Here is a 13,050-nt window from a genome sequence, read left to right on the forward strand (position 1 = left end):
TATTATTTTGTTGTTATTGTTATTATAGAACCATAAAACCATGGTTTAGTCTTAAACTCTGGAATCTGTCCAAGATCTATGGAAACATTTAATTGGGGCAACAAAGCAGAGTTTAAAAGCTTATAGCCTGGAATCTGGATCCCATGAATTAAGGATAAAGCTATGACTTTTTCTTTTGTGTAGATATGATCAGTTCTAATAAACTTTACTTCAAGTCAAATATTAATTCAATAATTAACAGTCTTCAATATAATGCAATATGAATATTTAACACATTTGCATTTTATTAAAAATATATATTATTTAGCTATTCATTGATTAATTCCTTTATTCCAATTTAAAGGCCGTAACCAGCAAAACATTAACGGGGAAACGTGACCGAATGGCCTGAAATTTTTCCCCCAGTCCAGCTCTGACGATTCTCCTCTTCTAGAGCCAGAAAGAAGACCTTCTAATCATGAAACTATTTTAAGTGAACTGCTTAAGACAGTTGTATGCTCAAAAGTTGTTGCTGCTTCTGGAAACCAGTTTGCTTTGATTTCATAGTGTTAATGCAGCCTGGAATATGTATAGCCTATAGGCCTAATATTAAAAGGGAATATTCAGTATACTCATTATCTCTTTGGATTGAAGATTTATATATATATATATATATATATATATATATATATATATATATATATATATATATATATATATAAATTTATTTTGTGGTAGAAAACGTTGTGGCACCAAGATACAATTACTTTGAATGGGACCTTGAGTCAACATAAGGTTAAACAATGTCCGGAATCTCCGGTAGATGGCAGTGTATTAAATCTGACTGGTTAAAAAACAAAAGAGGAAGAACATTGATCCTCATTGGTCACTGTTGAGGCGGCGGTTGCATGAAACAAGTTAGGAACAGTCGCGAGCATTTCTGTTATGTGCTTAAATCTGAGAACTATTATTATCCGAAACGAAAGAGTCTTTTAAGTTGGAGTAAACTCTGTGGAGAATGTAAAACAGACCTGTGTGACATCATATAATGGAGCGGTGCAGTGTGGAGTATCTGTCTGAGTTCAGTGACTGTCAGTCACACTCAGTGCGCATCATACAGGACGACACGAATCTTTTCTTGGCCTGCGGACACAGAGATGTGCTCGTATTCAATGTCGAGGAGAGGAGAGTCACGGCAAGTGCATGTTTGTTTTAACTTTTGTGTTACACTATATACCAGACTACTTTTCTGCAAGCTCACTCAATAACGTTACATGTTGTTGTTTTCAGACCGTGATGCAGTTTGAAGATTCAGTGACCAATTTGGCATTAAGTGGCGATAAAGCACGGCTTTATGCACTTTGCGCGAACGGTGGTCTTTACTGTACCCCTCTACCACAGCTCAGGTAACGTTAATATCTGCCATAACATATTTTTTAGATCACTTAAAGTGTTAGTTTATCCAAAAATGACGATTCTGTCATTAATTAACTCGCCTTCATGTCGCTCCAAACCCGTAAAGGTGATGATACACAGGGCAACTTTTTGAGCAATGTTGCAGGGCAATCTTGCCGAGCGATTGTTGCTTGGGCACTTTCCCATTGAAAATGGGCAATACATTTCTATCTGGATAATTTAGATCAGTCGTGGGCCCTGTGTCTCATCTGGTTGCCCGTTGACGGCAACATTGCCCAGCAACATTGCTCAAAAAGTTGCCCTGTGTATCATCACCTTAAGTCTTTCTTCAGAACACAAAAGAAGATCTTTTTGATGAAATCCGAGAGATTTCTGTCTCTCCATTGACAGCTACCCAACTACCATTTTGACGCTTCAAAAAGTTCATAAAGAGAGAGATCTTAAAACGGATCCATATGAATTGAGCGGTTTAGAACAAATTTTATGAAGAGACTCTTTCGCTTTATATAAACAGATTGAATGCTTGAGCTTCCGTTAAACTGATAACTGATGTGTGAGTTGAAGAATTTTTATGTGTATAAAAGCTCATATAAAGCAATCATGTCTCTTCAGAAATTTTTGGGATTAAACCGCTCAATTCATATGGATTAGTTTTACAATCTCTTTATGAACTTTTTGAAGCATCAAAGTGGTAGTTGCGTAGCTGTCTATGGATGGACAGAAAGATATAATTCTATTACATATAATGCTATAGCTCACTTATAGCAAATAATATTGCAACAGATTTTTTTTTGTCCAGTCAATTCAGAACTGGTCAGCAACAATAATAAAGGGGGGTGGGGTTTAGCAAACTGGATCAATTCACATTTAGAATTCACTTTTTTTTTCTACAACATAAATTAAATGCAGTCATCCAGTCATTGTATGTGAATTTTCCTAGCAGAGTTGCTGTAAGTGAGTGTCCATAAATACGTCATTACAGGAAGGAAAACTGCATTCGTCAAGCAATTTCAATGGATCTTTAGATTTTCTTTAGTCCCTATAATGTGGATTTTTTTTTTTTTATAATTTGTTTTCCATGCTTCTTTTTTACTAGTTCTTCCTCTGTCCTGGCGAGCAAAAGTCCTGACCGTGTGCTGAATATAGTATCAGATGATTCCATTGTCCTGAAAAATTTCAGTCTGCAAGCATTTACCATAGTTGAGAAGATCCTTGTCACTCTTAGTCTTCACAAGTCCATCTGGAGTTTTGATCTCTATGAAGAGCCTGGATCCAGACTCCTTCGTAAACTTGCTTGTTTCCAGGTTGCAACTGTAAACTCATGCCGTTTAAACATAACAGACAAAGAAAAAAGTGTGAACTGTCCTCCAGTGCTGACTTGCATCTATCCTAAAGGCTCCACGTCAGTCAACTCTCAACAGTCTGACCTCCATCCTTATCTTGAGCCCCGTCTTTTCAGGCTCTTATTTGGAGTGGATTCCTCTTTAGTCAATTCTCCAGTCATACTATGTGGTTTACCTGATGGACGTATTTGCTGCTTTCCTTTGCTCGTCCCCACCCTGGCTGGTCCAAGAGGAGAGCAGAGATCTCCAATCAGAGTCCTTCAGAGCTTAGAGCAGCCAATCGTATTTGTCGGAACCTGCGTCTCTGGAGAACACGGACCTCAGTGTCTCATCGCAGTTGGTCAAAGAGGCAAACTTCTAATGGTCAGAAGCAAACAAGCAAGCTCGGAAGGAAAAGAGGCAGATTATAGTAAGAATGAAATGAATGTGCTTTTATTACACATATTTTTACTTTTGCAAAAGTGTTTGATTTTGATTTGATAGTCAATAAGATTGTCGACAATAAAGAAAAGGAAAGATCTTTTAAAAAAGTTAAATGTGTATGCATTGCCTTTTTTTAATATCATTTTCTCATTTTATTTTGTACTGGTTTCATATTGTTTTCGAAAAACTTTATACCATTTTTAAAATGTTTTAGTTTAATGCCTGAAAAAGTGTAATGTGGTGTAACCATTAAATATAAAAAAAGTAATCAAATATTTCCTTACATCTTGAATACGGTATACACATTATTATACTCGTATAGAAGTATAAAATATAGTTTTCAAGGCTTTTATATCGATATCTTGACTTCATAAATATAATTACGATTCATTCATAAATATAATTACGATTTGCACCACATGACATTTTACAACCAGACAAAAAATCAATAAGCAGTTTTGTTAAAATATTTAATAAATAATAATACATAATACCAAACCATTTTGGTTTTGGTTTTCTATTCAAGAATTAGTTTTTTTTGTTTTGTTTTTTGATATCAGGACAGTTGTAGCAATGCTTTATTTATTCAATGCTTTTGAATAAATTATAGATCAGTTTTGGTAAAATGTTAAATTCACATTTTACAGGCTTCAATGAGCATAGTGTACGTGGACCAGTGCTGTGTGTTTGTGTTGATGATAAACGGCTGTACTACAGCTCTCTCAATGACCTACACACACTTCAGTTCACCACGATATCTTCATCAGAAGCCACAGGAACTGAGTCCCAGCTGCACGCTCTGACCTCAGACAGTCTTGGTGTATGCAGGGTTATAGCACTTGCTCGTCCATATACTAACCCTACAGGTACTGTACATGCATTGCATTCTGATCCATCCCTATGCTGTTTACCAGGCTTTTAAGGGGTTTAATTCTTTAGTCACTAACGGAAATTGTTTGTATTTGAATTATAAGGATCTGTGCAGCTGATGGGCATATCTTTGAGTGGAAGACTGCTTCGAGTGAACCTTCCTGAAGCATCTGAAAAAGGAAACGTGCCCAGGTTACCTCCATCTCCAGCAGGCCAGAGAGTGAAGGACCTCCTGGCTTCCATCGGAAACATCTGGGAGAGGTCTGTTTCATGCCTCATCATAAAAAAGAAAACTTCTGTTTTTCCAACGCCTAAAGCTAAATGTCACATTTTGAGTCAATGAGATATAACAGTGTCAGTGATAAAGAATCTTTTAAAAATCTATTTTAAACCTAATTTAAAAGTTCTGTACCCTTTGTATTCATGTTGGTTTCTTTCTCTTTTTTAATACACAAGTCACTGTTTGTATGAATTTTTTTTAAATAGAGCGACCAAAATGAGTGTCACGTCATTGATCCTTTTGTTACTGTCTTCTGCAGGGCAGAATCCTTGAAACACAAGCTTCAGGGGAAAAATGAGTCTCTCAAACGTCTGAATCAAGTCATAAATGTTTGCAGCCTACTGTTGGACACCCATGGGAATGAAAAAAAGTTTAATATGGGCACCAAACATCCAATCAGCTGTCATGGTGTGGCTAGATGGAGCTCATTGCTCCAAAGAGACTCTTTGACTCTTGCATGTGTGCTTGAAAATTCAAGTGGATGTACATTGGAACATGGCTGGACTCTATGCATTCAGGTCCACCCATTATCCCAATATTCGAATATTGAGAGCTTATCCAGGACATACTCATTCCCATTGAAGAAACTGGATTCTGATCAGAAACTGGATGTAACCATTCCTCTTGAAACCGTTGATGGGCTGTCTCTGCCAGTGAGGGTCTACTGTTCTCTCACCTTCTCCCTCTCCAATCTGTTTAGCCCTGAAGCAACTTCTCTTGGTGTTTCCCAGCTCCTAACAGAGATGGGCTCCATCAGTGCACCTTTGAATTCTTTAACAGTGGATTGGCTTGATGCTTTAAGGCTAGAGGGATCATTTTCTCATGGTAACATCAGACACGACAGTGTCAGGGATGGCATTCAAGCCTTCCTGCGTGCCAGAGGAGCGTTAACTAAAGATTCTGATACTATTTCCAAGTCAGGACCCGTTGCAGTGCTGATCAGAGTATCATCCGAGCTTCTAAAGGCCAAACTGCACATCTCAGTAAGCAGCAGTTCAGAAACATGTGTGTCTGTGCTAAACTGGTTGGTATCACCAGAGGTGATGGGACAAACAAAGTCTGTACAAAGCCCAGTGGTTTGTGCCTACAGCCCAGATGGATGCTCTGTCAAGATTATGGCCAAAGAGGTGCTGACTTTATACTACTTATTACTCATTTCCGATCATGAAGTCTATCATTTAGAATGAGCTACTCATGTCTTTCCTCAAGGTGACACTGGGAGATTTATGTTCTGAAGGACCTCTTGAAGTCCTGGAGATTCGGGTGGAGAGTACATCTGTGGCAGCGGTGTGCGGACTGCATCATGCCATTCTGAGGCGCCTACAGGTACTTTTATAATTAAATATTTCTATTTTTCTAACATGGACTTACAATTGAATCTGATTTGGGGATCATGACTTTTTCAACAGGTCTTGTTGAGAGACTCGACTGTAAAATGTTGCCATACAAAGCAGTTAAAAGCACAGAGCTTGTGTGAAGCTGTACGGCACGTTGAGGTAGATCTGATTCCCTTCATTTTATTTGATCATTCTTGCATGCTTAGATTACACCATTTGCATTAAAGTCTAAAGGTGCCATCACATTTACCGTTGCTATGCAAATTTTGCTGCAAAAATCCAGTTATTTAAAAAAAAGGGGGGGGGGGGGGGGGATCACTTTATCAAACTGAAAAAGGTACCCATTCTATTACAGGCATGCAGACTCTTACATTCGCACACACACACACACCTGTTTTCAATCTGGAGTTCGACATGAGGGCTTCATGCGTCGCTACACTATTGACAATGGTTTTTTTTTTTGCCTGCAACATTTGTGGCTGCACCTTTACTCTGTGATTAGTATTAATTCACATATATCAGACAGTTTTGCTTATTTTTTTTTTCTTTTGTCAGTCTCTTTATAAAGATCTCCAGGATGCTCAAAATCAAGCAGCTCTTGGTGGCACAATGAAGACAGATAAGAGCTCTGAGATCTTGTTCCGCATTTTTCTGCAGCTGAGGGCAAACCCACTGGTCATTCTCTGATTTAAATACACACACGAAATTGTGTATTACATACATTTTGTAATACAGTAGACTGTTTCATACTGTTTTACAGTTAGGATACAAAGCCCATGCTTTCCTTTTTATGTGTCCCAACTCCCATGCATCGTCACTTAAAAAAATGAACAAAACACTGTCTGTATAAACAGAAGGATGGAGAAATGTACAAAAAAAATTAAATCTCCACTCAGATCTACACTAGAATGAGTTGTTAAATCTACATGAAAGGCAGTCTGTGAGTGTGTACTGAAGACTGGGTAAAATCTATCCACAAATCTGATACTTTAGCCAACTGGTTGTGTCTCCAGATTGAAAAGCTTTTCTCTGAGCCGATAGTATCTTCCTCCTTTGGCCATGAGCTGCTGGTGTGTTCCCTGCTCCACGACTTCACCTCCCTCCATGAAGATAATGTGGTCTGCTTTCTCTACAGTCTCCAAACGATGAGCTATTACCAGCACTGTCTGATCCGTTATACTATTGAGTACATCTTGAACCTGGGAAATAAGATCATGAATAGACACTATAAATGGGGAAAACCTCAAAATTTAGCATGTTACTGCAGTTTAAAAATAATTACTGTGCAGATTTAGTATTAATTCCATAGGAGCTCGTACTGCTTGTTGTGTGCTACAGTCCATGTGGCTGGTGGCTTCATCCAAGATAAGAATCTGTGGGTCCCTTATCAGAGCTCTGGCTATAGCAATGCACTGCTTCTGCCCCGCCGACAGCTGGTCGCCACACTCGCCAACATCTACAGAAAAAGCATTCAAATTTAACCAACTCGATTTATTTTTAGGGATACACATATCAGTACCATGTCACTGATTTATAAATATCAGTATAAATATCATTTTATTCATCAACTCACACATCAGTTGTGGTAAATGGAAGCTCAAGCATGTTTGCTTGGCGTGCGAGAACCAATGAGGCTTGTTCTCGTGCGTCAAGCATGTTCGGTTGAGCTTCTGTTTATGTTCGCTGATCAATGTTTATATGTGAATAAAAGACTAAATTAAATCTGTTCTTCATATAAAGCGATCGAGAATTTGGACTAAACCACTCAATTCATATGGATTTGAAGCATCAAAGTGGTAGTTGCGTAGCAAGAGTTCATCAAAAAGATATTCATTTTTGTTTTGAAGATGAACAAAGGTCTTACGTGTTTGGAACGATATGAGTGCGAGTAATTAATGACAGATTTTCATTTTTGAGTGAACTAACCCTTTAAAGTCAATCTTCAAAAAACACAAATTTAATAACATTCTTTAGCAAATCTCAAAATGAATATCCATTTTTCATACAGAACAGTATAATGTCATGCCTACATTCACTTCCAGGCATTCTTTACATTTTTTGGTCTGTTTTATTTTTTATTTAGACAAAAAAGTATAAAAATGTTATATTGGCTATAAAATTTAGTTATATCTACCTGTGTTGTATCCCTGTTCCAATTTGCATATGAAGTTGTGTGCATTGGCTTTACGAGCAGCTGCTTCTACTCTTTCAAGTGTGCAGTCCTGCAAACCGTATTCAATATTATATCTCACAGAGCCAGAGAAAAGCACAGGATCCTGGGATACCATCGCCACCTGAGCCAAATGAAAGAGAATAATGTGTAGTTTTATAAAATACTGTCTCACCAAACCATCCAATGGAATTGAATGTTTTCACATCTCTCCTGGGGCCAGTTGTTCGAAACTTATCTGATCAGATTTCGGTTATTGGATTGTATCAAATCTTGAATATGTGTTGTTCAAAAGAAAAAAGTATTCTGAAATCGGATTAGATCACAAAATCCAATCTTGGTTTTGATCTGGATTAAATCATCAGTTTGTGTTCAAAACTTTTTTAGTAAGTTGGGATACATTTGATCGAAAAAATCAGGATTATACTGATCCCAGCATAAGTGTGGATTTCAGGAACAAAAATGTAATCATAAAATATACACACATTTTTTTATTTTCCTCTTGATTAGTTTAAACTGTTAAAGTAATAAATTATAAGCAGACATTAGGCTTATTAAGCCTTTTGGAAGCCTACAGTAAAGTAAAAAAAAGAGACTTTGGCGCCATAAAACAATCCCCAAACAGCTGGAAATATCAGACAAAAAAATATTATATTTAATTTAAAGAGTTTTTTATCACTGTTTGTAAACTACATTGGAACAATCATAAGAGATGAACCAGTCAAAAATGATTTGCGAGCGAACGCAAAAGCATTGCATTTTTTCCCCAATCTCATATTATTTCTATCAGTATGTCCCTTTAGGGCTCCGTAGAGCACTAGTAATCCAGATTTGGTAATCTGAAAAAGTGTGTATCTGCATCAGGGTGATCTAATTCAAATTTTGCATTGAAAAACTGGCACAAAAGTAAGATGGTTTACCTAATCCTGGATAGTAAAACATGGGATTTCCAAATCCAGATCATTCTGATCCAGACTACATTTTTTGAACAACTGGCCCCTGAAGTTATATGGTTGTAAATGCTGGTGAATCAATTCTTGCCTTTTTATGCAAATACTGGTGTTGGTAACGGTACAGAGGTTCTCCATCCAGGAACATCTCACCCTCCTGTGGATCATAGAACCTTTGGAGCAAGCAGACGCAAGAGCTCTTCCCACCACCAGAGGGCCCTACCAATGCCGTCAGCTTTCCTGGACTCAATTCCAATGTAACAGACTGCAACAATTCAACAATGAATACATGCAAATCACATTAGTTCTATCTATGATTAGCTTTTCCGGAATGAACAAAAAACTTACCTTAAGTGCCATTTGATCAGGACGGGAGTGGTAGGAAAATGTGACCTTTTCAAAGGTTAGTCTTCCCTTAAGCTTCTCTGGAGCCAGATGGCCTGCCTCTTTCAACTGTGGCTTCCTATCGAGCAGCTGGAACACCTTCACTGCTGATCCCACAGTATTCAGCATGTCTCCATAGATATATAGAAGATGCTGAGAATATAATTATGCCCAGAATTTAGTCTCGTCTAAATGAAGGGTCATACTGTAAAATGTACCCGGTTTTGATCTTACCCTCATGTTGGTCACCATGTCCTTCTGGTAGAACACAAACGCAAGAAGGCTGCCACTGCTAAGCTGTCCAGACGAGATGAGATTTCGGCCTTGGAACAGCATTGCTACCTTCAAGCCAACTGTAATGAACTAAAATGCAATCCAAGAAGATAGCCATTTGTAGGAATCAACGAACTATAACACAATTTCTACTAAGGAGAACAGTGAATGCAACTTAGGACTGTATATGATTTACCCTGCGTATTAAGAGATGAATTGCACTGTAGACACCTTTACGCCTCAAAACTTGGAGCTTCCTGTTGAGAGTCTGTTCATATCGCTGCTGTTCCCGATGCTCTGCCTTAAAACTGCGCACAGTCTTCATCGACCCAATGACAGAAGACGCCAACTCTGTAGTCTCTGCATTACAGTCCTGAAGCTCTTTGGATGTTTTCTGATCAGGAAGGTAAGGGATTATGAATTCATTATGGTCTACCCCAAAATATTAGGATAGGCCGTAAGGAAAGACACAGGAATGAAAAGGAAACCAACTTGAGGAGGGTTACTTACCTGGGAAAAGTTGTTGTATGAGTTCTGAATGAAAGCAAGAAGTGGCATTTCAATGCATGTAAGGAGGGTTAACTGCCAGGACAGGCTCAGCATGAAGAACAGCATGCCGCATGTCTTCACCAGGCTTCGCAGTAACACATTCACATTCATGGCCACAGAACGTCCCATTTTATCAGTGTCAGAGACTAAACGTGATGTGAGACTACCTGTAAGAGAGAAAAAATTGTCATGATATTAAATAATGGCCTATATTATCACATATGCACAATTTTGTAGCTTTGTCTACTCTTAGAATAATACTCAAATATGCAGCAGAATGCAATCTCTTTTTAAATTTTTTTTACTTGGTATAAAACTTGGTGAAACTTGTGGCACTTCCTATGTGAACACTCAAAAACATAGTGGATATGATTAGAAAGGTGAAATGGTCTTCAAAAAATCTTCAAGTGTTCACACTTGTTTTCTTCATGTCGAAGAAATGTCACCCCATGTCACGGCCATTCTGTTTCTTTGTCTTGTTTAATTTTAGGGGCTGTTTACACGACACATTTTCAACTGAAAACTTTTTGTGCATTTTGGCTGTTCATTTACGGGACAACTGTGTTTTGGGGGCCTGAAAACGCAAATAAAAAAAATGTGCTTCAAAGTGCAAATTTGTGAAAACGGTCATGATCAATACGCCATTTCATGTTGCATACAATTGGCAAGTCAGTAGACATAGGTCGTAGCATTAAACACACTGTGAGATGATCAAGGTGAATTTCTGACACTATCAGAAATGTATCGCAGGCTAAAAGGTCGCAAGACCGTGACAACGGCTGTCTTTGAACATCTCTCACTGTACGTTGTAGGACCACCGACCACAGAAATCACCACGATTGGTCATCTTTCGTTTGGGACAGCTCAAAATCATACAATGTGCACCTGGCATAAGCCTTCAGTTCTCTTCTGTACTTTGAACCTATTCAGTTTGACACGAGTACAAACCCCAGAAACATTTTTCTCGCCAACATCTACAAGAAGCAGTTCTATGACTTTGGGTGTTTTTAAATTGCAGTGCTTGTAGTGTTAAATATTCATGATGAAACAGAAGTAGCATTAGGTCTTCCGCATTGTGAAGCACATGCGAGTGAAATGAATTATCGAAAAAGTAAAAATGTAGGGCGGGGACTTGATTCTAAGCATTGGTTGTTGATTGGATTTTAAGATGTGGGCTTTGCACTCAAAAGTACAGGCTTTCCTGGGTCAGGGTTTAAGTGTACTTAAAGATTGGAGTCCTGCATACGTCACCAGAGGGAAGTCTGTTGTTTTCACTGAAAGGTCCAGTTATGACATTCTTATTACATATTACAAGGTCAAAAAAGAAACACATGAGATCTATAACATGCATTTATTAAAATAGATGGGGTGAATTTTCATTTAATCTGCCCTATTTACATAGAAAGACAATTAGTGCTAAACTTCAACTTCCAAAGTGTAGGAACAGGTATCATACCTGGTTTATTATCTTCAAAGAAGCTTATCTCCTGCTTCATGAGGTTCTGGAACAACCGGTGTCGGATTCTCTTGTTGAGTCTGCAGAGGCTACACATGAACATCCCACCGCGCAGACCAGTGAACATAGAACTAAAGACACAATAATTTAACATTTTAATTGCGAGAAACAAAACCAATTTGTACACAAAGACATTAGTTTTTAGTACAATTTTTGCATTGGATTGATGTTACACTGACCTTCCAAGTGAACACAGTGCCATGAGTCCAATGGCCCATAAGAAATTGTTGTGCTGGTACTTTCCACTCAGTATGTCAATAACTTTCCCAATGCAGTATGGGATGAATGTCTCAACTACAAAATAAAAGGTATTACTATGGATCTAGTTTACAATAGTTTATTCTATGATAAAAGATTCACTGAAATCAGGATTTAGATTTAAAATCACAGACTAATTCTGACAATATTTTAGTTTCCTCAACCAGGAAAAACACTCACAAAGCGCCGCCAGGGTGAGGAAGAGGAAGGCAGCTCCTAGATGAAGATAGTCTGGCCTGGAGTAGCGGATGACCCTCATTAGGAGTGCTCTGGCCTCTTCATCTTTCTTCTGGTTCCTGGAACCCTTAGATGGTCCACCGTGTGGGAAGGCCATCTCCCACACCATATATATGAGAGTAGATGTAGCAGTGCTCAGGATCACCATGCCAGGATCAGGAACAGGACTAAAGCCTCTCCCAGTCCAGTGAAGCATTGTCTGAATGCTATCAAACAAAGGAGGTAGGAAGCTCAGTAGGGCTATCCAGCGCTTCAGGAGAGGCTGACTGCTGCTGTCAGAGACATGTGTGATTACTGAATAAAGCACAACGTAGCTGATGGTCCTGAGAGCCCACAGGCACCGTAGATCCAGACTGCCCTCTCCATCCAGCCACAGCAGTGCTATCCACACAAAAGCCCAGATGACAAGATCACAGCACAACACAGCAGCATGTTCTGCTGCAGCTCTGGGTATGGGGTAGGCCTTTGAGATCATATTAAAACTGAGAAGACAAAAAGGAATCAGATAAACCAGACTAGAATGGTTATATAGCCCAGTCACATTAGTCTTTTGGTTGGTTTTAGCTGTTGGGCACGTTGGTCTCTTCGTCTGACCAACTATCCCAAAACCCATTTAAATCTGCTAAGACTAGCAGGTTAAGGATGTTTTTAGTAGCAATAATCTTCTCAAGTACTTTTAAATATATTGCATAAGCACTAAACATTATAAAGTTTTAGTTTTCTTACCATTAGTTGTTCTCGTTGCATTTTGTCGGAGGATCACTTTTGGTTTCACTTTCACATGTGGGCGCCGTCAAAACTGTTTTTTTTTTTTTCAGGTCAGTGCGCATAAGAATAGTAAGAATCGACTTAGAAAATAGTGGGATTAAGCTTATAGTTTGTTTAAAACGAGGCAGCCTCGGTGTGCACAAAACGTTTTTATCTCAATTAGCTACTGTACGTAGTGCGTATGGCGGATCATGACGTACTACGCCTCCCCGGTCACGCTCGTTTGTTTTTCAAGTGGCCAACAGAGAGCGCTGTTTAGAGAATATATTAAACTAATCCTGTCCTCCTTTCACGAAA

General features: G+C 38.6%; 2 protein-coding genes across 2 annotated transcripts; one reads left to right on the plus strand and one right to left on the minus strand.

Annotated features, from left to right (window-relative positions):
• The first annotated feature begins 877 nt into the window (after positions 1-877).
• Positions 878-6,660, plus strand: faap100 (FA core complex associated protein 100). Its single transcript, XM_056255635.1, has 9 exons — positions 878-1,174; positions 1,270-1,385; positions 2,492-3,147; positions 3,809-4,027; positions 4,136-4,292; positions 4,571-5,438; positions 5,521-5,637; positions 5,721-5,807; positions 6,204-6,660. The coding sequence occupies exons 1-9, from the start codon at positions 1,028-1,030 to the stop codon at positions 6,333-6,335; spliced, it is 2,499 nt and encodes an 832-aa protein (XP_056111610.1). The 5' UTR covers positions 878-1,027; the 3' UTR covers positions 6,336-6,660.
• tap2t (transporter associated with antigen processing, subunit type t, teleost specific) lies at positions 6,638-12,884 on the minus strand. Its single transcript, XM_056255637.1, has 12 exons — positions 12,712-12,884; positions 11,929-12,467; positions 11,670-11,784; positions 11,431-11,561; positions 9,936-10,141; positions 9,622-9,819; positions 9,387-9,515; positions 9,117-9,305; positions 8,860-9,033; positions 7,783-7,942; positions 6,968-7,104; positions 6,638-6,847 (listed from the first exon to the last, which is right to left on the minus strand). The coding sequence occupies exons 2-12, from the start codon at positions 12,458-12,460 to the stop codon at positions 6,638-6,640; spliced, it is 2,181 nt and encodes a 726-aa protein (XP_056111612.1). The 5' UTR covers positions 12,461-12,467; positions 12,712-12,884.
• Between the last annotated feature and the right edge of the window lie 166 nt (positions 12,885-13,050).

Source organism: Rhinichthys klamathensis, unplaced genomic scaffold, assembly GCF_029890125.1.
Source record: "Rhinichthys klamathensis goyatoka isolate OS25496 unplaced genomic scaffold, OSU_Roscu_1.1 h1tg000121l_1, whole genome shotgun sequence".
Lineage (NCBI taxonomy): Eukaryota > Metazoa > Chordata > Actinopteri > Cypriniformes > Leuciscidae > Rhinichthys > Rhinichthys klamathensis.

Excerpts from the sequence above, each read along its gene's own strand:
- faap100 (XM_056255635.1), top strand. The coding sequence starts at position 1,028 with ATGGAGCGGTGCAGTGTGGAGTATCTGTCTGAGTTCAGTGACTGTCAG. Across the intron at positions 3,148-3,808 it reads AGGAAAAGAGGCAGATTATA|GCTTCAATGAGCATAGTGTA; the intron begins GTAAGAATGAAA and ends CACATTTTACAG. Across the intron at positions 4,293-4,570 it reads ATCGGAAACATCTGGGAGAG|GGCAGAATCCTTGAAACACA; the intron begins GTCTGTTTCATG and ends TGTCTTCTGCAG.
- tap2t (XM_056255637.1), bottom strand. The coding sequence starts at position 12,460 with ATGATCTCAAAGGCCTACCCCATACCCAGAGCTGCAGCAGAACATGCT. Across the intron at positions 9,306-9,386 it reads ACATGGTGACCAACATGAGG|CATCTTCTATATATCTATGG; the intron begins GTAAGATCAAAA and ends TTATATTCTCAG. Across the intron at positions 9,034-9,116 it reads CTGATCAAATGGCACTTAAG|TCTGTTACATTGGAATTGAG; the intron begins GTAAGTTTTTTG and ends GAATTGTTGCAG.